This window comes from Zingiber officinale, chromosome 5B, assembly GCF_018446385.1.
Source record: "Zingiber officinale cultivar Zhangliang chromosome 5B, Zo_v1.1, whole genome shotgun sequence".
NCBI lineage: Eukaryota > Viridiplantae > Streptophyta > Magnoliopsida > Zingiberales > Zingiberaceae > Zingiber > Zingiber officinale.
The window spans coordinates 129,849,056-129,873,218 of record NC_055995.1 but is presented as its reverse complement, the minus strand read 5'-3'; the positions used below and the strand labels follow the sequence as shown (position 1 = coordinate 129,873,218).

The window sequence follows — 24,163 nt, the reverse complement described above, 5'->3', positions numbered from 1 at the left end:
TTGATCTTCGGTAGATCACACCCCGGATGACTCCGGCTAATGAAGCTCTCCTTCTCGGTGGAGTAACCTCTCCACAAAGTCTCAAGAAATATATATGTTAAAGCACAAGACTTACAGAGCTCGGTGGCAAAGAAGAATGAACTAAAGCTTACAACCACGCGAGGATCAGTGGAAAACAGAGAATTTCAGCAGACAGCAGTTTCTCACCCGAGAGCTCAAGAACTTAGCACACCACAACGATCAACAGAACGTTTTTCACTTTCTTGCTTTCTTGTTCTTTTCTCTCGCTTTTTACTGCTTCTTAAGCCCCTGTCTTCGCTGTCACGAATCGTGGTCAAGCTGCACAGAATCATCGCTGCAGCCAATCCCTCTTCCTCCTTACCTGGTTCTCTGAACTCACACCAATGAAATCACAGTCTTCACTGGTGTCTTCTGAGCTCGAACCAATCACCAGGAGTCAAGCGGATCGCAGCCAGATCACACCAGTAGTCGTTGTTGCTTCAAATACACCATGCGCCGCGAATCACAGCAGAAAGGCCATTTGTCGTATTCCTCTTATGGACTTAATTTGAAATTAAGCTCTGAATGATACCTGTGATCCTGCAAACTCAAAAGCTAACAGCACAGAGGGTTATATCACATATATCAGGTAAATCAAATGCAGTGGAGGAATCGCAGAAGCAATAACAAGTCTGATTGTGTGTGTGGATCGGTCTCCAGACCGATCCATGGACCGATCGGACATATCTGATCGGTCTGCGTCTCCGATCGGTCGTGGAGACCGATCAGCCAGTGGATCGGTCTCCACGACCGATCCATGCCTTCTTCTCTTGAATACCATCTCACGATCGGTCCGCCGATCGATTACTCGATGTGCTCGAGTGTTTCCGATCGGTCACCGACCGATCCATGGAAACTCGGTTTCCGGTTTCCTGGATCGGTGCCGACCGATCCAGCATCTTATGTATCCTGGATCGGTGCTTGATCGATCCAATGTACCATGGAATGTCCACTTAGGTCCTCTCGACCTAGTTCGGAGAACGAGCTCCGAGCCCTCTCGACCTAGTCCGGAGAACGAGCCGCCTAGTCCGGATAGTCCGGAGAACGAGCTACCGAGCCCTCTCCGACTTCGTCAGGTCCAGAGAACGAGCTACCGAGCCCTCTCTGACCTAGTCCGGAGAACGAGCTACCGAGCCCTCTCCGACTTCGTCCGGTCTGGAGAACGAGCTACTGAGCCCTCTCTGACCTAGTCTGGAGAACGAGCTACCGAGCCCTCTCCGACTCCGTCCGGTCCAGAGAACGAGCTACCGAGCCCTCTCTGACCTAGTCCAAAGAACGAGCTATCAAGCCCTCTCCGACTTCGCGTGCCAAGTTTCCAACTTGGACTTTTCCTTTCCACTTGATCAACCTTGATTATTAATCAAACCGAGTTTAATTAACATCTGATACAAACTTAAATCCGTGTCAACATCAAAACAACAGCCAGGTCAGACTGTATCAACACTTCCTTCTCGTCTGCCAGCGTACTCATCCGCAGCTCTTTGTCCCTCGGATGCACCGAGCGCGTCGGCTCTCTCCCATGCCGACCTTCTCGCTAGCTGCGTCTCTTGCTTCTCGAGCAATCTTCTACTTCGGCTTCTCGTCCCTCGGAAACACCGCACACTCCCTTCTCATTCGCCGGTGTACTCTTCTGCAGCGCCTCATCCCTCAGACGCACCGAGCCCGTCGGCTCTCTCCCGTGCCGTCCTTCTCGCTAGCTGTGTCTTCCGCTCGACTTATTGTGCTCCTAAGTTCCTACACACTTAGACATAGGGTCAAAACACCACAGAACCTAATTTAACTTGTTTGATCACATCAAAATAACCTAGGGTTCCAACATATAGCTCCTCTTGAACTGCTGCTTTCTTCTGATGTAACTCCCCCTTCATCGATGCTATCGATGCTCATTTTGGATGAGCTTTCCTCTCCTTCATCTTCTGGTAGACACTTGGCTATTAGAGTTGTTCCGGTGATTTCCTCGATTTCAGATTCTTCTGATGACTTGGTGTCCATCGAGGAGTTGGATTTGGCTTCTTTTGGTTCTTCATGAAGCTTCAAGAACTTTTCCCAAAGTTCTTTTGCACTTTAGTAATCGTCGATTTTATTGAGATCTTTAATCGATAGTACGCTTAAAAGATGAAATTCAGCCTTACTATTAGCCATGAAGTCGTTGCGCTGCTTTTCAGTCCATTGATGTTTCTCAAATTTTTTTTCCCTCTTTGCTTTTGGGCATATTAAAATCATATTTAATTGTTAGTAGAATATTAAAATCGGTTTTAAAATAAACCTCCATTCGATGTCTCCAAAAAGCGAACTCCCCCTCGAATACTGGTGGGTAGATGCTAGCTCCGGCTATTATTTTTGCTTCGATCGACGGTTAGTCCTCCTGAAGCGTCCTGCCTTTGATACCACATGTTGGGACCCATTAGCCGGCTAGAGGAAGGGTGAATAGCCCCTTCACAAATATAAAAATAAACAAACCTTTCTCGGACTTAAAAGAACACTTACATAAATAAAAGATAAACTGAAAGATAGAGGCACCGAAGTTTTACTTGGTTACAACCAGGGAGGTTGTTAATCCAAGGAAGTAGAACACACTAATATCTCCTTCAGGCGGAGAAGCCTCTTTACAACAGTGAAAGCTCAGAAAGGAAGAAGCTAAATGAAAACTGTAAGCGTATAAGTGTTGTATCAAAAATTTCTTGTTCTACTTAGCTTCTTGGACCAAGGCTATATTTATAGCCTCGGTCGGGGCGTCTGGAAGGGTTCCAGGTGCTTGGAAGGGGATAAAACTTTATCCCTTTCGTAATGGATAGCGGTCAAATGTGATCTGGATAATATCGCATTCCGAGCGCCCAAACTAGGTCCGGGCACTCGGACCTTTAAAGTCAACCATGTTGACATTTTCGGTCCGGGCCCTTTGCTCCGGTGCCGCTCGCCTCGGTTTGGGTCAACAAATTGTGAAGGTATATAATTACATGCATTAAAAATAAAGATCATATTATTTGTTTTGAGTGTTGAGAAAAATGACATTATAAAAGCAATTGTCCTTAATTAGAGAAGAAGAAAACCCAAATGACACTCAAGGTGAAGGAGAAGTCAAAGGAGGCCTTACGTATAATACACAAAGACAAGTAGTACATTGTGTTGGATCCCGTGATTATTTTGATGTGATCACTAAGTTAGGTTAGATCCTGTTTGTTATTTGATCCTTGTGTCTAAGTGTGCAGGAGCTTAGGAGCGTAGGAAATCGAGCGGAAGACGCAGCTAGCAAGAAGGACGACACGGGAAGGGAGTTGACGGTCTCGGTGCGTCCGAAGGACGAGAGAGCTGTGGAAGAGTACACCGGTGGACGAGAAGAATGTGTGCGATGTTCGAGGGATGTAAAGCCGGGATGGAAGACTGCTTAAGGAGAAGGCCGAAAATTGGGTTCGGGTGAGCCCTATTTCGGTTGGCCGGAATCACCCAAACGCGTGAAGCTTCGGAAGTCAAAACAAAGGAGAAAGCAAGCTGGAAATGAAGCTCAAGGCGCCTTCATCGAGTATTAGAGGTGCCTCCACCTTGGAGGTGCCCTCATGCTTGTTTGAGGCGCCTCAGCCCTGGTCAAAATGACCGTCGTCGACCGGATAGAGTTCTATCCATTCACCCGAGCTGAGGCGCCTTGGACCTTAGTTGGGGGCGCCTTCGACCTATGGAATAGACTTTCCAGGAGCTTTAAAAGGACCCCTGGACCTAGGAATGAGAGATCAATCAAGCGTTTAACTCTGTATTCATTTCTAGCAATAGTTCTGAGCTTCTAGTGTGTAAAAGGCTTCTCCGCCTTCAGAGAAGGAGATCTTTCAAAGCTTTTTCTACTGCCTTGGATTAGCAACTTTCTTGGTTGTAACCAAGTAAATTACTGAGTCTTTTTCTTTTAGTTTGCTTTATTACTGTTGCATTTTTTCTTTTGAGTTGAAAGTCTTGAGGAGGGTATACTCTTTTATTTTTCAGGCAATTCACCCCCCTAGCCTCTTGCCAGCCCCGCTGCACCAACAAGTGGTATCAGAGCCCAACAGCCTAAGAAGGACTAATCGCCGATTGAAGCACAAAGATCAAGACAATGGCCGACGTGAACATTCATCCCCCGAAGTTCGACGGAGACTTCGCTACGTGGAAACGCCGAATGGAGGTATTCTTTAAAACTGAATTTGATATACTTTTAATAATGAAATATGGATATGCAATGCCAAAAGACAAAGAAGAATACAACTGGACGAAGAAGGAGCAAGCTGATGTCGTGACCAACGGAAAGGCGGAATTTCACTTGCTCAGCGTTCTACCGCCCCAGGAGGTAAGTCGGATCGGAAGCTACGATTCCGCTAAAGACCTCTGGGATAAATTCCTGGAGCTCCATGAAGGCACCTTAGAAGCGAAGTTAGCAAGGCGGGGCATCCTCCGGACTCAGCTGACGAATCTCCGGATGAACACCGGCGAGAAGGTAGCACAACTCCAAGAGAGAATCAAGGAGCTGATAACGCAAGTGACAAATCTCAGCGAATTGGTAATGAACTGAGATTCTATCTGGTATGCGCTCAACGTCTTTCCTAGAACTCCAGAGTGGGCGTCCTTAGTAGATGCTTACTACATCTCTAAGGACTTTGAGGTAAGTAGTTTAGAAAATTTATTTTCTACTTTCAAACTTCACGAGTCTCGACTTGCAGAGCCTAAACAAGCAGAGAAGTCGAACCTCAACATTGCCCTACAAGCTGAAAATGATGATCTCGACTCCGAAGCGTTGATCGACAAAATCGAGGCGACGCTACTGGTAAGACGTTTCAATAAATTTCTTAAAACTAATAAATTTTGATCGTAGTCAAGAAAGAATCAATGCAACAAAAGGAAGGCCCGATGCTACAACTACAACGAGGAAAGACACATCAAGGATGGCTGCCCCAAATTAAAGAAAAAGGATAAGGAAAAGTCTCGAAGATCGACGCCCTCTAAACGCAAGAGTTTGAAGGCTACATGGGATGAATCTTCATCCTCGGAATCTGAAGTCGAAGTCTTCTCGGGAGTAGCACTGATGGCCAACCACCTTTTGGAAGAAACCAGCTCGGAGATGAGCATAGATGAAGGGGGAGGATCATCAGAAGAAGAAAGCTGTGACAAAGGGGAAGCGTCACCAAGTGAGGTAAGTAAGGTACGTGCTCTAACCCCTACTCAGTCTTTTCAATTTATCAAAGTGCTTACAAAAGATCTAGCAAAATTAGAAAAAGAAAATGTTGAATTGAAATTAAAATTGAAATTGAAATTAGCAAAAGCATGTCCCCTAGAAATGTACGATAATTAAAATTAGAAAATGAAAAATTGAAAATTGAAAATTGAAATTGAAAAATTAAAGAATAATCATGCATGCTTAAATAAATTTCCAAAATCAAAACGTAGAACTTATGGAAAATTAAATTGGTATATTAGAAAACATCAGGGACAACTTAGAAAAGTTCCTAAAAACTATGTACTCCCTAAGTTTTTGGTTAATCCAACAGGAAGGAACCTTTACTGGATTCCAAAATCTTTACTAGATTAAAAATTTTAAATTAGAGCTTACATCGAAAAAATTAAACAATGAGTTTCTTTATGAGGCTTTATCTAAGGAAGTAGTTGTTACTCCAATAACCAAGAAGGCCAAGTGTCTCGCCACGACTTGGAAGCCAAAATATTGAAATAAAATATTTAATTAACTTTCTGGAAAAATATTAAAATTGGAATTAAATAATGATTTAGAAAGTTTTTTTTTAAAAATATTTTTTTAATTCATCAAAAATATTTTTAAACTTAGAAAAATATTTCTTGCATAAAATTTTTTACTTAGGAAAATTCTCAAATAATTTTTTTTTTGCCTAAGTTAAAGTTTCTTTTGAAATTAGAATTTTTTTCAGAAAATTATCTTACCTATGTTTTACTTAGAAAAATTCTTAAATTGTTCTTTTAATATTCTTTCAAAAGACTTAGAAGTTAGTTTGAACATATTTTATACCCCATTTTTGCTGTGATCAAAGAGGGAGAGATAGACACAAGTTAAGGGGGAGTTAGAAATATTTTCATATTCTGTTTGAATTTTTGTACAATGATATTCTTTTCAAAAATTGGTGTCAAATAGAACTAAATTTTATGTTGCAATTGATTTTAATTGCAAATTTATGCTTAAACTGGTACTTTAATCATTTCTTTAAATTATTAATTGTTTGTTTTACCCTAACTTGAACTTAGGTTGATGCACATCAAAAAGGGAGAGATTGTTGGACCCCGTGATTGTTTTGATGTGATCAACCAAGTTAGGTTAGATCCTGTTTGTTATTTGATCCCTGTGTCTAAGTGTGCAGGAGCTTAGGAGCGCAGGAAGTCGAGCGGAAGACGCAGGTAGCGAGAAGGACGACACGGGAAGGGAGCCGACGGGCTCGGTGCGTCCGAAGGACGAGAGAGCTGCGGAAGAGTACACCGGTGGGCAAGAAAAACGTGCGCGACGTTCGAGGGATGTAAAGTCGGGATTGAAGACTGCTAGAGGAGAAGGCCAAAAATTAGGTTCGGGTGAGCCCTATTTCGGTTGGCTGGAATCACCCAAATGCGTGAAGCGTCGGAAGTCAAAACAAAGGAGAAAGCAAGTTGAAAATGAAGCTCAAGGAGTATTGGAGGTGCCTCCACCTTGGAGGCGCCTTCATGCTTGTTTAAGGCACCTTAGCCCTAGTCAAAATGACCGTTGTCGACCGAATAGAGTTCTATCCATTCACCCGAGCTGAGGCGCCTTGGATCTCAGTTGGAGGCGCCTTTGACCTATGTGATAGACTTTCCAGGGGCTTTAAAAGGACCCCTGGACCTAGGAATGAGAGATCAATCAAGCGTTCAACTCTGTATTCATTTCTAGCAATAGTTCTGAGCTTCTAGTGTGTAAAAGGCTTCTCCGCCTTCAGAGAAGGAGATCTTTTAGAGTTTTTTCTACTGCCTTGGATTAACAACGTTCTTGGTTGTAACCAAGTAAATTGATGAGTCTTTTTCTTTTAGTTTATTTTATTATTGTTGCATTTTTTTTTTGAGTTAAAAGTCTTGAGGAGGGTATACTCTTTTATTTTTCAGGCAATTCACCCCCCCTCTTGCCGGCCCTGCTGCACCAACATATTATATGCTTCATATAAAACCAAAAGGGTATTATCGGAATCAATGTCCAAAGGAAGGCTTGACAAGGGCGGAAGTTTAAATCAAAGATGAGCTTTAAAGAACAAACTAATGTACCATTAGTAAATGGTAATTCTTCATTTCATCATAACAAGCATGCTAGAAATAAATATTATCACTTTAGTACTATTTATCATAAAAATAGGAAGCATGATAATCCTAAGAAAAATTATAGAGCATATTATACTAGAAATACCTCACCTAAGGATAAGAAGATAGAAAATAATTTAGGCAAGAAACCAAAATAATTCATATATATGCCTAAAAAGAACAATATCTAAGGTACTAATGAAAAAAAAAAATCTAAATTTGAGGATTTATGGATAGAAAATTAAGTCTTAAGGTCAAACTTGATAAATTAGAGAAGACCCTTAAGCAAATGACAAATAATGCCAAAGGGTTTAAGAAACAACACCTAGGCTTAGGAAGATAAGAGCTATCTAAGGGCAAGAAAGGTTTGTGATACAAACCTAAGTCCAAGGAAAGTATGACCTCATACTATAAAGTTCCATATGGTTATTAAACTAACCTTAGGTCTAGGAGTTAAGCCAAGGTTACAAGGAAAGGTATCCCTAGAATTGACCTTGAGGAGACTAATATGACTAAGGCTTCTAAGAAGCCTAGGAAGGTATTAAGGAAAGCTATCCCTAGTGAATACCTAGAACACCCAAAAAGCACCAATAGGTATTAGATTTCTAAGAGTATATTCTCTATACTCTAGATAGGTGTAGAGTGTATCAACTCTAATTCGAAGGATAGTGTAGGATCAAAAATTGCTAGAGGGGGGGGGGGGGTGAATAGCGCTCGTAGCTAATTCGTTCGTTTCGAGTATACTCAAAGTAAATACGTAGAAGAAATAAGAGAGAGACAAACAAAACATAAACACTAAGGATTTACTTGGTTCAGAGCCTGTGATGAATCCTACTCCAAGGCCCGCACGTGAGAGTGCTTTCGATGGACAATCATTATAAGCTTGAGAAATCTTTACAAGATTAATTACAAGTACTGAACTTAAAAAGATTATACCGACAATACAAAAGATGATGGAAGTAGTCGTCGATTGTCGGAATAGTAGAGCATTGTTGAAGCATTCAAAGCAGCACACAGGAGCACAAGTTGTTCTGTTTTTGGTGTTTTCGTTGTTCGGTGTCTTTTGAAGTGCTAGCCGAGACTCTTTTTTATGGTAGTCTTGAGGCTGATCCAGATTCACTTACCTCAGAATCAGGATTTGACTCGCTGTCGATTAGTCAACCGATCCTCCTGATCGATCGATCGATCCGCCTGAATCAGTTCGCCCCCGGTTCTACTGCTCGGATAGAATTCCTTTATTCGGTTGACCGATCCCGCCATTCGATTGACCGATCCCTAACTCATCTGGTCCGACCAACTCAGCTCGACCACGTCACCTCTTATCCTAGGTTTGATCGACCGATCCTGAGGTTAGGTCGACCAACCCCTCGGTCGAACCCGATCAGCTCGTTGGAAATCTGCTCTGTTTGCTTGGAGGTTCGGTCGATCGATCCCCAAGTTCAGTCGACCGATCCAGGCCGAACATCAACCTGCAGAATCATTAGTCTTCCTATAAAATAGAGTTAACACATAGCAGATAATATGTAAATAAATAACTTTGACAGCCTCCAGACTGTCCGGTTCTGACTTCAGATTTCTTCCAGAAATCCTAGGTCGAACCGATGTCTACTGTTCCCTCACAGGGGAACACGTCCTCACCTACTCCTCTCAGGAGAAGTTACCTGTTGCCAGACCGGTCTTCTAGACTGACTGGACTTTTGCTCAGCGCTCAATGCTTCCGGTCTTCATGCTGGACGTCCGCTCCATGACCGCCCAGACTTCCACCCTGTTCACGACACCAGAATTTCAACCTAGAGCCCTCGACTCTAGGATTTTGCCCGAAACTCTCGACCTGCCAAGACTTTTCTCCTAGGGTTACCACCCTCTAGAACCTAAGATTACCACCTCCTAGGGTTTTTCACCTGCCTAACCGCAGCTAGGACTTTTCCTCACCTAGGGTTACCGTCCCCTAGGACCTAGGGTTATCACCCTCTAGGGGTTTCCACTTGCCTAACCGCAGTTAGGACTTCTGCCTAAGAACGCTTAGGACTTTTCTGTAATCTCATTCAAACTCATTAGGCCACAAATAACCTTAACTTTAAACCCTTTGACATAATCAAAACTCAGGATCGATCGTCGGATGCTTCCCGCACCAACAATCTCCCCCTTTTTTTATTATAACAATACGGTTCAAAGTTAAGTAAAATATAATAATAATAATAAAGGAATTTAAGCATAACCATAAATACAATAATTTGTAAAAGACTCCCTTATGCTTCCCCTTTCATAATAAAAATTATGTTTAAATTCTTAACTTTGACTTTTCTCTTCCCCTTTGACATATATCAAAAAGGAGAGAAGGTTGTTTGAAAAAAGAGTTTTTACTTTGTTTAATTTGAAGCTCCCTCTAAAGGGTAGCATTTAGCTAAACTTAGCTTTGAAAATAATTTCTTTGAAAAACACTTAGCTAAATTAAAAATTCTTTGAAAATACTTAGCTTTTTTAACAAAAACTTAAATAAACTTAAGCTTTGAAAATTACTTAGCTAGAAAAGAAACTTAGCTAATCTTAAGTTTTGAAATTGTCATAGTTTTTTAAAAAAAACTTAGCTAAATTTTAACTTTAAAAATAATTGTTTGGACAAACACTTAGCTAAACTCTTTGAAAAGCTTTGTCAAGTACTTAGCTTTCAAAAGAAGTTGATAAAAACTTAGTTAAGTACTTAGCTTAAAAAGCTTTTGATAAAAATACTTTAGTTTTAAAAATATTTTGATAAATACTTAGCTTTAAGAATATTTTAATAAAAACTTAACTTTTAAAAAAAAATTTGATAAAAACTTAGCTATAAAAATATTTTGATAAAAACTTAGTTTGATAAAAAAAAATACTTAGCTAAGTAAATGATTTCTTTGAAAAATACTTTATCCAAAACTTAGTTTTTGTCTTTTCAAAAATAATTTATTTTCCTTTTCAAATATAGTTTTTTTTTTAAAAAAAAAATTAAACTTTCTCTTTCAGAAGTATTTTGAACTTTTGAAAAGTTTAACTTTTAAAATCAATATTTAACAAAATAAAAATTAATGTCTTAACCTTTCTTTCACTCCCCCTTAATTAATGCCAAAAATGTTTGAGGGTCCTAGAGTCTAAGCACGTAATATAAACATAAAAGTTATTATTTATTTTCTTAATTTTTTTATCTCACTCATTCTATATTGTCAAACATGTTCAGCTTATGAGTGTGTGTGTGACGTAGTTAAGTTAAGTTGATTTTATCTTTAACTTTGAAAAATATTTATGATATTGAAGTATATTTCAAAAATAATTTAAGTTAAAATGACTTAGTTTAATTGAATTAATTTTTAGTTAACTTAATTGAGTTTAATTAATTTGGATTTGGTTAACTACTTTATATTTTAAACATAGGACTATCTCACCCTTTACTAGATTTTCAATCAGGGAACCTTAATAGTTTTGTGAGATGGTTAATTTAATCTTCAATTTAAATTCTAATCTATGGATTGATTTACAATTGAGTTAGACTAAGGTTTTATAGTTAGTCAATTAAATATTTATTTCAATGATTGACTTCCAGGCTGTGATGAGGCACTAGACCTTCTTGGATATGAGATCATCCACCACTTCTAAACAAAACCTTTCAAAGAAATTGGATATTTAATTTCATTTTTGAAACCCTTCGGTCTAACTAGTCAAGTGTGAATCAAGCCTAAGTCTTTATCTATCCTAATCTAAGCATGTATAGTGAAAGCAGCAAAACAGACATCCAACAATTTTATCTAATGAGGATGGTCTTTCTATTGACTCCCCCTGAATTATAGCCTCGATAGAGTCTATCAAGGTAATGAATCTGATCCTTGGGGATCCAATATTGACCAAGTCCAACTTGATTAATCAAGTTTGACTTGGGGACCCATGCTTGGACTAATTTCTATTTGATCGATTTACTAATGATAAGTAAGATTTGTATTACTTAAATCCAAGCCCAGTTCGATTATATACGACCCTTTGTTTTCCAAGAATCAGATCAAGATTCTTGGAACCCAAAGTGAACCATTCCAATGAGTCCTTGAGTTCTTTGACTTGAGTTTTCAAATTGGAATTTTCTTCCTAAACTTGCTCAGTCAAAGAACTTAGGTTAGTCTCCTCCTTAAGGATTGTTACCTCCTTTTGGAGTGACTTGACCCGGACGTTAGATTTGGCCAATTTCTTTAATAAATAAGAAACTAAATATTGTAAATCATCTACGTTAGTACCAAAAATTAGAGAGCTTACAATGTGATTAGGCCCTTCGTAAATGGATACAGATCTGTGGCTTCTCTCGGACTTGATTTCTGATTCGCTCTCAATATCAAACTCGGACTCAGTTTTGGCAACATACGCTTGTACCGGTAGAGCAAGGTAGCTTGCTTGCTTGTGTTCTTCTTCGTTAGAATCATCAAAGGACTTGGACCATGTTGCTTTCAAGGACTTCCTTCTTCGTTGCTTCTAGTTCGGACACTCTGGCTTGTAGTGTCCCTTCTAGTTGTAGCCTTACCAGGTAACTCTAGACTTGGCCTTCGTGTTTGATTGAGTCACCTTCTTCTTTTTGCACATTTTTCGTACCAATTTTACGAGCTCTGCAGTAATTTCATCGTCTTCTGAGTCCAATTCATCTTCGGACTCGGGTTCGGTTCTGCGCTTTGCTTTTGGCTCCCACATTCTGCTTGTTCCTACAATCAGAGCTAGGTTTAGGGGATTAGAGCTAGGCTATTGCTCGATCAGGTGATTTTTGGGAGCTATTCTTCATGAAATAGAAGGGCTTTGGATCGATTAGGTAATCAATCCAACTTGAAGCCAAATCTATTGGGAAGCTTCTTCTTTACGAACAGAAGCACTCTTGATCGATCAGGAAGTTGCGTAATTGTTTATGGCTATAGCGTAATCAATTGGGAGATTTTACGAGAGAATAGTAGGCTTCTGAATCGATTAGTGTTAGTGTAAGCCCTAGGAGCCCATCAAGAGTTGATTGAATCAGGACATATTATATCATATTTCATTAATAAAAGATTATGGTTATTATATTTACTTTAGATCTATGCCAGACGAATAAATATAATAATGTCCTAGGGTAGTAAGTTCTAGTCTACATCATATCAATTAGTTGAATTGATAGTAGGAGGTTGTGTGTGTGTGTATGTATATATATAGAACACTACTCTAAACTATTTCTAGTCAAGTACTAATATACAAGAATAATATTAGTGTGTTGAGACTAGTATGTGGGTTAATTAATGACTTAATCTCATAAGTCATAGATATAAGATATCAAGTTGACACATGGGTATATATTAGAGAATATGTATTAAATTGACTCACCATGAGAATATTTCATGAATCATTATATAAATGTCATAAACATTCTCATAGTGACTATTAACATAAATAGTTCTTAGACCTGAAGTCACTACGGTTCTCTATATAAGAAGTTGTGTACTTTAGTATCGGCAAATGCCACCTGTAACAAGGTGGACTATAAAGTCAATCACGGGTATACAATAAGTTATGCTGAGGGATGTGAGTGATGTAGATGAGATCCATCCCTTCCATATAACGGAAGTGATATTTGTGGGCTTCTTAATTAAGTAGGACACAAAAATATATGACTATGCTCAAATTAATCAATATAAGATATTGAGTTAATTTGATTGAGCGTGTCTACTTAGAGATCAAGAAATATAAAGATTGATAAGAGGATGACATAGTTTATGCCTCATTGATCAATCTAGATATCAAGGAAAGAAGGACCAAGTTATACAAAATAATAGACATAGAAAGGTTAGGTCGAATCTCAACATTCTCATCACTTGGGTAGTAATGATGCATTGCTAGATGTCGTTCATTGCTTGTGTATCTAAAATAGTTTTAGAGACATTGCAAATGTTACGAGAACCTATTGGGTCACGCACAAAGAACATGTTGATCTAGAAATATGTTTAATTTAGTTTGACTAAATTATTATTGGCCTTAAGATTATTGGGTTAAGTCTAATTCGAATTAGACTCATTGAGTTAAACTCAAATGAATCCAATCATTGGATTGAGTCCAATCCGAGTTAAACTCAATGGGTTGGATTGACTCTAATCTGAGTTAGACTCAATTAAATCCACTCATTAAAGAAGAAAATGATGATTAATTTGGATTAACCATGCATTGAAGGAAGAAGACCAGAGGGCAAAAACCCTTGGTATTCATTAGATGAATAAAAAAGGATTTTTGCAATGCATTTGTGGAACCTTTTAGTCTGCTTCTTCTTCTTCCTTTGGTTGAACCCCTATTTGTTGCAAACACTCAAAAGGTGGTTCTTCTCTGATACCAAGTTCGTGCGATGAACGAGGAGCTTGTTTGTGTGGATATCGAAGAGGCGCGACCACTTGATCGTGCTGAGATCTACATCCGAATCAAAGTTGTTGTCGGGAGTACCGTTCACGCATCAAAGGTAACTATTCTATCTGATAGAGTAGGAAAACATAGTGTATAGTATTCGCTTGGATCTCTGGAGAGATCCTTTTTTGGCTGCGTGCGTTATTGTTTTACGCATAAGATCCCTGCTAGGTGATCGATTAAGAAGTTGCTTAATTAATTAAGGCAGAGTTTAATCGATTGGGAAAAGAAGAAAAGAGCCATTGTGAGGTTTGGATAGTTGGATTTGATATGATCTAACGTGGTAATCAATTAGGGGTAAAACTAATCGATTGGAAACTCTAAATCAGCGAGATATAAAGGATTTTGCGAAGGATTCAAATAACTTTTCTTCTCCTCCAGTTTTCTCCATTTCTTGAGGTTTTGGAAGAGGAGTGTTGTTGCACTTTCCAAGTATCAATAGGTAGTCCAGAGCAACAAGAGATCAAGAGAGCAAGGCTTTTCATTGTTGTATTTACTTCCTTATTCTTGTTGTATTTTTGTTGTATTCTCTTGTTATATTTCTCGTGTTGAGATTGTACAAGGCTTCCCTGTCTCTAGGAAGGAGATTTTCATAGTAACCCAGTCACCTCAAGGAGGTGGAGACTAAGTAAAATCTAACGAGTTAACATTGATTTAAGTTTCTTCTGCAATAAATCATCAACGAAATGATCGAAATTAATCACCTCCCCCCTCCCTCCAGCTTTCTACATGTTTTAACACAAGGAAACTATAGGTCTTGTTTTAGAATAAATTAGAGGTGCACATATGATATTGTGCTAGATATAAAGAAAGTTAATTTTTTAAAAATAATTTCTCTAAACTAATAGAGGTTATGAATCAAAAGTTTTTAAGTATGGTGAGACTTAGTAGAATGAAAAGAATTTATTAGACTAAATGATCTATTGATATTCCATCTTTTGATTACTAAGATGATGACAATACCAAGGTAGTGATGTTTTGTAAAAATCAACAAGCATCAAGGTGGTGATGCTTTAACGCAACGCCAAATTATTATTATTATTATTATTTTTAATTATTTAATTTTATTTTTTAAAAAAATATTTTTTTTCTTGTAATAAACTATTAAAAAAGATAAAATGTAAAAAAATTATATTTTTTAATTTTATGATTTTTTATTAACCTTCTTTTATATTTTATATTTTTATATTTTTTATTAAATCTCTAAAAAAATTGAGTATCAATGTCTTTTTTTCTTGAAATAATTAAAATTTTATTTTATTTTTGATGTGGTCTGATAAACAATTCAGTTAGATTTGATTTAAATAAAGAAAAATATTTTTTTTAACTTTAATTTAGGGGTCAAAGGCGGAAAAAATAGTTTTAAAATTGACTACGCCATTTAAAAAACAGAAAATCATGATGCATCTTTTGAGAATTCAAAACTTTGAGTGCGTCCTTTGATAAAACGATGATACTTTTTTTTAATCTTGTGTAAAAATTTTAAAAAAAAAATAGAGATCAATTGCGTTACCCAAATAAAACTATACTACTGGCTATATATATAGAAATACATATTCTTATATACTTAAATTTTTGGAGATGGTAATCTCGCGCTCCCTAAAAGGGTACACAATGAAATTTCTAGGAAGACATGCTGAATGGTGCAATCATACTTAGAACACCAAATGAGAATGATGACAACAAACGAATAATTCAAGCATTGTAGTTCTAAAAATATGAAAATACCTACTTTCACTAATTAGTTTAGGTACATTTGAGGTTGATACATTCCAAAACCATTTAGTATTTAATCTAATCAAAATAAGTTTCGTGTTTTCCTATCACTAGAATCATTGAATTAAGGCGATGATGGGATCCTTGTGAATGAACAGGGAAGCTGTACCAAATTTTCCAGCAAAGATTTTGACCAGAAGCTATAAAAAAAGTGATAGGAAACACATCCCAAACCTAAAGATTCTTAGGGGAGAGTGAGCCATGAAGAGCACAAATCAAAATGTTGCTTCTCCAAATTTAGGCAACTTCACCTTCACCAATTTAATAAGGTTTGAGATATTGATAAAAGTCAGATTTCATTATGTGCCTTCCATTTTGAGCTTTATGATTCTCCCTATGATTGGTCAGGCCACTCAATCAATGCTTCAAATTTGTTCTCTCTGTTTCGTCCAAGCGATTTAACGTAAATGGGTGTAGCCTGAACAACGCCACTTAACTAAACTCAAGGGTTTGCAATAGTTCAATTCACAACAAGCAACAAATCCCTCACATACACATGCCAATAGGAGTGTATTCGATCATCTCTAATGTTTGCCATACTTGTGATCACTAAAAATGTTTACACATTGAGAAAGCATTACAAACAATATTTTATGATTGTTTGTTTATTGCTTGTGTGAGGCCAGTTAATGTGTGCAATACTAGGTTTGTCCTTAAATAAAGTTTCTAATTTTTTTCCCCCCTTAAGAAGCTTTCATTTGTCAGATACGACAATGAAAAATATATGAATTATGTAGGATGATACTATCACTGACTCATTTATGTACTGTGAATCTAAATTAGGCATCATGACACAAGCACCAGAAGATGATTGAAGAATGGCACATGAAAAAGAAGCAAATTTTCCTTTTTATTTTTCTGATAAAACACTTTTTTTTTTTTTTCTGAGTGAAAGGTAGGTAGGTGAATCGACTGAGCAAGGCAGCTGTGCATGATTGAACTAAGGCCGACACTATTTCCCCAAAAGCTGAAAGGAATCTCCCTAAAACACCACACAGAGGGACCATTATCTATAAAGTGAAGAAGTCGAGGAGTTCAACGAAAACTTTGAACCGTAGCTATGCGTTTCAAAACATTATTGGACAAAAATTTAAAGGATGCCATTTTTAGTAGAAGGGTTAAAACTTAAAAAGGTATTTTAAATTTATTATAAAAATTTATACCTCATTCCATCTTATCCCATTCCCATTGTTATTTTGGAAAATACTAGATCTTATTTGATATTATTATAATAATTATATTCATACATGTTAATACTTCAATTCTAATCCATACTAATAATACTATTACAATTTATAATTATTATAATATAAATATTTTATTTCTAATTAAGATTGATCAATATTATATTACAATATAAATCATAGCTATTATAATATATACAATTAATCTCTACTTAATATTGATCGTTATAGCAGTTGCGGGATTATAAATGCTATATAATTATAATAGTTACGAGATCATAATTATTATAATTATATAATTATAAAAATATAATTAATCAGGTTGGTTAATTATAATTATATAATTATAATGATGGCAAAAGATGAATACGCTCGTCCCCAGCGCCCCCGTCAATCCGTCCCAGGGTCAACACAGAGGAGGTAAATCACGGACGGCTACTAACCTTTAGAATAGTGACTAGCACATAAGGGAGACATTTAGCTCGGCTTTATCGGAATTCAAACCCCATACCTCATGATGACAATACCTGATGTGCTAGCCACTAGACCCATCCGAGGGATCATACTTATAGCATCTATGGGAGTGTGCTAAAAAAGTAATTAATTTGATAATCAATCAAATTAATTAGTTTTTTATCGATTGAGTTTGTTTCATTTAGTGACAAAGTTTGATAATTAGTGACAAAGTTTGATAATTTGTTAAAAAATATATATATATTTGTTTGGTTTCAATTTAATTAATTAGGTCGGTTATTTTTTAAAATAAAAATGGATTAAGATGGATGGATGGTATTTAATAATAAATGAAAAAGACACAACTTTTTAATTTTTGCAATGAGATCAATAGTAGAAGGTTCAGGGTCACTTTCTTCGGCCAGCTTATCAAGAACTGTCAAGCCTTAGAACGCTGTGGAAGAAAGTCCCCCTTCATGGGATCACTCGTTGACCAGCCATTTGCACTTTTCTTAAATTCCAAACATAAAAAAGATGTATGATCATACCTCCACTCCCACTCACATACACACTGTACACAACGATCAATATTCTCTGGCTTCTCAGTGAGTGATCAGTGATCACCACCTTTCATCGATTTGTATTCTTTTTCAGCCGTTGTCTTGCTTGGAGCCTTTAGGCACTGATGGTGATGTGTAGCGGTTGTCACAGTGACCAAATTGCTCTTCATCATTTACATGTTTCTTTCTGAAGGCTTTAATGCCTATATATTTAGCACACCCCTCGAGCATTCTCTGTGTCCTTCTTCATCCACTTCAACTTGTGAATGAACTGATGCAAGAAAAGCCAAGGCTTCTCTCTGACCCTCATCAGCATCTGCATGCTCTTGTTTTGGAGATCGAGAGCTGCATTAGAGTGTTCTTCCTTGAACCCATGACATTGTAGCTTCAATTGCTTATATGCTATTTCAATCATGTAGTTTCAGTTTATCATCCAGTCAACCGGAATCCATATATATTTTCTTTACAGTGGCTTTTGCCATTGTTCTTTCAGCGCTTTCCTTCTTCTCATTTGATCAAAAGTTGCTTTTGAGAGTATATTTTTGACAAAATGAGCACGAACATGGAGGAAACGTTCGAGCCTTTTCGCGGAATCAAGAATGATCTTCAAGGGCGATTGATGTGCTACAGGCAAGATTGGACCAGTGGTTTCAGTGCAGGCATCAGGTATTGATCGTTGCTTCAGAAATTTATCTGAATTATTACCACTGTGGATGGATTTGTACTCGATCAATGCTTCAATACTGATGTTTCAGGATTCTGGCTCCAACTACATATATATTCTTCGCCTCAGCAATCCCAGTCATTTCATTTGGAGAACAATTGGAGAGGAACACTAGTGAGTGAAATCAAAATTTCAAATCTAGCAGGTGCATTGAAAATTGAAGTATATATCAGATAAACTTTCCTATATGGTTTTGGCAGATGGGGTATTAACAGCAGTTCAGACTTTGGCATCAACTGCCCTCTGTGGCATCATTCACTCTATAATAGGAGGACAGCCTTTGCTGATTCTTGGAGTGGCAGAACCCACTGTGATTATGTACACTTTCATGTTCAACTTTGCAAAACAAAGGGCTGATCTAGGCCAGAACATGTTCCTAGCATGGACTGGATGGTAAGCTAAAATGATAAGAGGAAGTAACTGTGAAATTTCTTTTCCCTGCTTGTTTAGTTTTAATTTTTTGGTTTTTGAATTACAGGGTATGTGTCTGGACCTCGTTGTTGCTATTCCTGTTAGCCATTCTAGGAGCATGTTCCATAATCAACCGATTTACTCGATTGGCCGGCGAGCTTTTCGGCCTACTGATTGCAATGCTCTTTATGCAACAGGCTATCAAAGTGAGAACATATACATAACTGACTGACTTTATTAAGAATTATGTCCATGCTTAAAGTGTGCAAGCATCATTCTAGGACGATGATCTAAAATATAATGCTTTTGGTTGTCACAGGGGCTTGTTGATGAGTTCAGAGTGCCAAAAAGAGACAGCCCAAGTGCACTAGAATTTGCACCATCTTGGAGGTTTGCCAACGGCATGTTTGCGCTAGTTCTGTCATTTGGGCTTCTGCTCACTGCGTTAAGAAGCAGGAAGGCACGATCATGGCGCTACGGGGCTGGTGTGCTCGAGTTAAATGTTTTTTGTTCCCTCTTCGCGGAGAATATGTCTTCTTGTTTCACTTTGTTTGAACCATATTTCTCAGGCTGGCTACGAGGTCTCATCGCCGACTATGGAGTGCCACTTATGGTACTTGCATGGACTGGAGTTTCTTACATCCCTTCTAATGGTGTGCCAGAAGGAATTCCTAGACGACTCTTCAGCCCAAATCCCTGGTCACCTGGAGCCTATGAAAACTGGACTGTGATAAAGGTGCGTTCTTCTTTGTTCCTCTTGCCCTGTTCATACTCTTTAATCTATTTCAGCAAAAGGAGAATCTGAAGATATTATGCTGACAGGACATGTTGAATGTGCCCTTGATCTACATTCTTGGAGCTTTCATACCAGCCACAATGATTGCAGTGTTGTATTATTTTGATCATAGTGTGGCCTCTCAACTCGCTCAACAGAAGGAGTTCAATCTCAGAAAGCCGCCATCATTCCATTACGATTTACTTCTTTTAGGTTTCTTGGTACTCACCTGAATCTGCCTCTTCTTTGGTTAAATCTCGCATGGCCTCTGACTCCTGCCTGAATCTTTTACTTGCTTTTGCTGACCAGACCTTGTTATGTGGTCTTATTGGAATTCCACCTTCAAATGGTGTCATCCCACAATCTCCAATGCACACCAAGAGTTTGGCCACCCTCAAACACCAAGTAAGCTCCAAATTGTGAATGAATGATTAGTTGCATGCTTCTCTCTGTAGCATTATTAATTTGATATTTTTCATGGGAATTTTCTCATAGTTGCTTCGCAATCGACTGGTAGCCACTGCACGCCAAAGCATGAAAAGAAATTCAAGCTTGACTCAACTGTATGGAAATATGCAAGAAGCTTACAGACAGATGCAGACACCATTAATCTACCAAGAATCATCAGCACGAGTGTGTGAATTAATAAATCCGGCCAGCATCGTGAATTCCTTGTACGTGGACTGAAAATGAGCCTTATTTATATCATGCAGGGACTGAAAGAGCTGAAGGATTCTACAATTCAGTTGGCTTCAAGCTTGGGCAGCATGGATGCACCGGTTGACGAGTCGCAATTCGACATCGATAAAGAAATCGATGACCTCCTGCCGGTCGAGGTGAAAGAGCAGCGTCTGAGCAACTTGCTGCAGGCCATGATGGTCGGAGCTTGTGTGGCAGCTATGCCCTTCCTCAAGAAGATCCCCACCTCTGTTTTATGGGGATACTTTGCTTTCATGGCCATAGAAAGCCTACCTGGGAACCAGTTCTGGGAAAGAATTCTTCTTCTGTTCACTGCACCAAGCAGAAGATACAAGTAAGGATCGATACTGATGATCATCATCAGTATACTTCTCCCTTGAATCTTGATGGTGCGATTTTAGCTTTAATTGTGAGCTTTGATCCTACAGAGTGCTCGAGGGCTGCCACGCGAGCTTCGTCGAAACAGTGCCTTTCAAGGCAATCACTACTTTCACCCTCTTCCAATCCATGTACTTGCTTGTGTGCTTTGGGATAACGTGGATTCCTATAGCTGGAGTCCTGTTTCCTCCCATGATCATGCTTCTGGTGCCAGTTAGACAGTACATTCTCCCGAAGCTCTTCAAAGGAGCACATCTCACCGATTTAGATGCAGCTGAATATGATGAACTACCACCCATCACCTTCAATCTGCAAACGGTACTACTACCAGCGCATCTCAGTACTCTTTTCGATATTTTTCACACCTAGCTCTGAGTCATGGAACTGGTTTTGATTCTATGATCAGGAGGTTGATTTGGGAGCAAGGTACTCCTCTGCCGAGAGTAGAGAGGTCCTGGACGAGATGGTCACCAGAAGCCGCGGCGAGATTAAGCGTATGAACAGCCCCAAAGTGACTAGTTCAGGAACTACACCAGTAACCGACATGAGGAGCTTCAGCAGTCCTAGGTTATCAGCAACAGAGAAGGCCTACAGCCCCCGTGTTCGTGAACTTAGGCCAGAGCGTAGTCCTCGATCGAGTGCCGAAAGGCAATTCAGTCCGAGGATGGCAGAAACTAGATCATCCAAGTTAGGAGAAGCTTCCAAGTAGAAGGCATGGATTCACGAACCCATTGTGCTACACGGATGACAACTTAATTCCTAAATGCCTTCTTACCATATAATTGTAGCTTGCCAGTGCTCAAGATATGTTTCCATCTACTAAATTTCATCATTTATGTGAAATAGTGTGAGCCTCTCTTCGTATAGAGGAACTTATGTAATTCCTGAGTTTAGCAAATAACTCGAAGGTTTGCAAACTCTGTTGCTTCGATATTAATTAAATTAAATTGTGTAAAAAGTATAGTGGTGGTATCTGTCCAGGCATATTTTGAACTAAATTCCTTGATTCCTATGTTACACGATCACTTAGAGATGACAACCATGATCTGCTTTCACTATCAGTCAACTTCCTAAAATGACCTATAAATCCTAAGGCCATTACCAACAGCAGTTTAGAATAGAAAGGAAAAAAAAAAAATCTCCAAGAAAGATTAGATTTGAATGGCTGTTTGATTATCTCCAAGTGCTGTTTAATTTATGTGCAGCTCTTCTGATTCATATGCACATCATTCTTCCACAATAATGCCATGCATGTTGCGACTTTCATTCAGGATTCTTCTCTTCTTTCTTCTCAAACTTCTGAGTAGGCATGGATTCTCCTCATGGATAAAGACATCCAGCTAAATTCTAACCTCGCAAGATTTTTTTTAACCCCACTGTCCAAAATTTGAGATGCCGTGGTGTCGGAAGAAAGTAGCGGTTCTAGTTCTTCAGGTACATGAGATTGCAAGTGGGAAATCTCTCCAATCTAAATGATTGTAGTCCTTGTCGATGGAGTCAATGGTTTGTGACCCAACGATATAATTCTGTCGGAGAGTCGTAGTTTTCAACTCGTTGACCTTCACTTAATGAAACGTTTTGCGAACTGTAGCCCATGCAAGCTGTCGGCTCCTAGATTTTTCTTTTCTTTTTCCATTTCTTTACGTGGTAGAACGTGTTTGATGCTGCATCACACTGATTGGCCTACATAGTGGCGGTGAAAAAAAGAAAAGCAGTGGAAATGGGCATGACAAAGTTTGATTGAAAACAAAAGACGCAACAGCTTCAAGAAAGTGGTTCATGATAGAAGGTATCTAGGGTTGAGTTGGACGTGACTTTTATACTTATTTTATTTTAAAAGGTAAATGATTGATTGTCCTAGATGAAAATTTATGGGTAAAAATTTGAAATTGTTAAAATGACATTTTTTTTATTTATTATCAGAACAATACTTCTCCTCCATCAAAAATTATAATTATTATAATATAATGTTTATAAGAGATAAAGCGTCCATATTGTTGTAGTAATTATGAAATATAATTGATATAATATTGTGTTATTAATGTTGATTAAAATTGAAAATGTCCATAATATAGCAGTTATGAATCATAATTAACTACAACATCATCAAAAAAAAAAAAATTTCAAGGTCGAAAATGAGTTAGTGAAATAGAGTAAATAAAAGATTTCTTTTTAACAATTCCAATAAAGAAGGATCACCTTTTAATTTTTGTCCAAAATTGAATATCGAAGAGAAAAAAATAGAAAAGTTTCAGGGGGCAATGGCTAAGGTTATTAAGATATAACAAGAAATATTGGAGTGTAGTTAAGCCAGAGGAGGTGGACCATTTAGGTGAAGGCCCGAAGGATTGTATATATATATAAACTGAGTCAAAAATTTGAGTGTATTCAAGGGATCAGTGATTTGACAAGAGCTCAAAGCAAAGTGTAATTTTATGATGAGTTGAAAGTTGAGAGAGAAATGTACACCTGTAAAAGGTTTCAACTAAGACAGACTTACAACTTTAGAATAATAGTAGTCGTGATTTAATCAACTGAAGGTACCCTTTAGTCGATTAACAGTTGAGTTGACGATTCAAGTGGATTAGACGACAAACAAAAAATTGTTTGTTCAAGGCTGAATTTGGTGTTTATCAATTGATGCAATAAGTCAGTCAACTAAGATGATGGTTGAGTCGACTACAACAATCGACTTAGGATAATAGGTAACGAACAAAATATGTCTACTTGATATCAAGTTGATTGGACATTTGACTGATAAAGGATTTAGTCAACTTAACCTACAGTAGAATAGCTAGAGAGATATGAAAAACGTTATACGGTTAGATGGGTTAATGGGTGCATCAGTATCAACACAACAAAATGATCAAAAACAAGAGAAGCTGAATGAAAGATAAAAAAGAGGTCAAAAAGAAGATTCAAAGGCTAATGTTTGATGATGTACTTGTTGGAGAAATAATCTATCAAAAATTCTGGAGAAGTAGTCTAATTTAACTCCGATACAAGCCGTTTATGTCTCATTCACAATAAAATTTTATGTCTCTTTAATCTCTTCTCTATTCACATATATCTAACAATACTTACTAAAATTCTTAATTAGCTTTAATTGTACACTTCATGAAACTTTAGTTTTGCACTTCAATTACTTTGGCCATCGGCCATTAGCTTGCTGGTAGTAGTGAGCTCGCAGGTGGCCAACAAGTTGACGACCAGATTGAGAGCTCACCGCTAGGCGATCGCAGGCTGGCATGCAAGCCAGAATTAAGCTTGCAACCGATGAACTCACGGGTAGATCATGAGCTTGTAGCCAACAATCAACAAGCTCACGAACATGCCACTAGCTCGTGGTCAAACAGATTCGATCAAGTCCCGATGGAACTCGGTATTAGGTGCACTACAAAAAAAATAGCTTTACCGACGGGGCTACCAACGGATAAAAATTTCGTCG

General features: G+C 38.1%; 1 protein-coding gene across 1 annotated transcript; it reads left to right on the top strand.

Annotated features, from left to right (window-relative positions):
- Positions 1–17,944: 17,944 nt before the first annotated feature.
- On the top strand, positions 17,945–21,632 carry LOC121985997 (probable boron transporter 2). The gene is made up of 12 exons (XM_042539749.1): positions 17,945–18,394; positions 18,484–18,566; positions 18,653–18,845; positions 18,931–19,069; positions 19,183–19,348; positions 19,433–19,599; positions 19,686–19,859; positions 19,948–20,043; positions 20,134–20,271; positions 20,352–20,671; positions 20,766–21,033; positions 21,122–21,632. Exons 1-12 carry the CDS (start codon positions 18,279–18,281, stop codon positions 21,422–21,424), a joined length of 2,163 nt encoding a protein of 720 aa, XP_042395683.1. The 5' UTR covers positions 17,945–18,278; the 3' UTR covers positions 21,425–21,632.
- Positions 21,633–24,163: the final 2,531 nt, after the last annotated feature.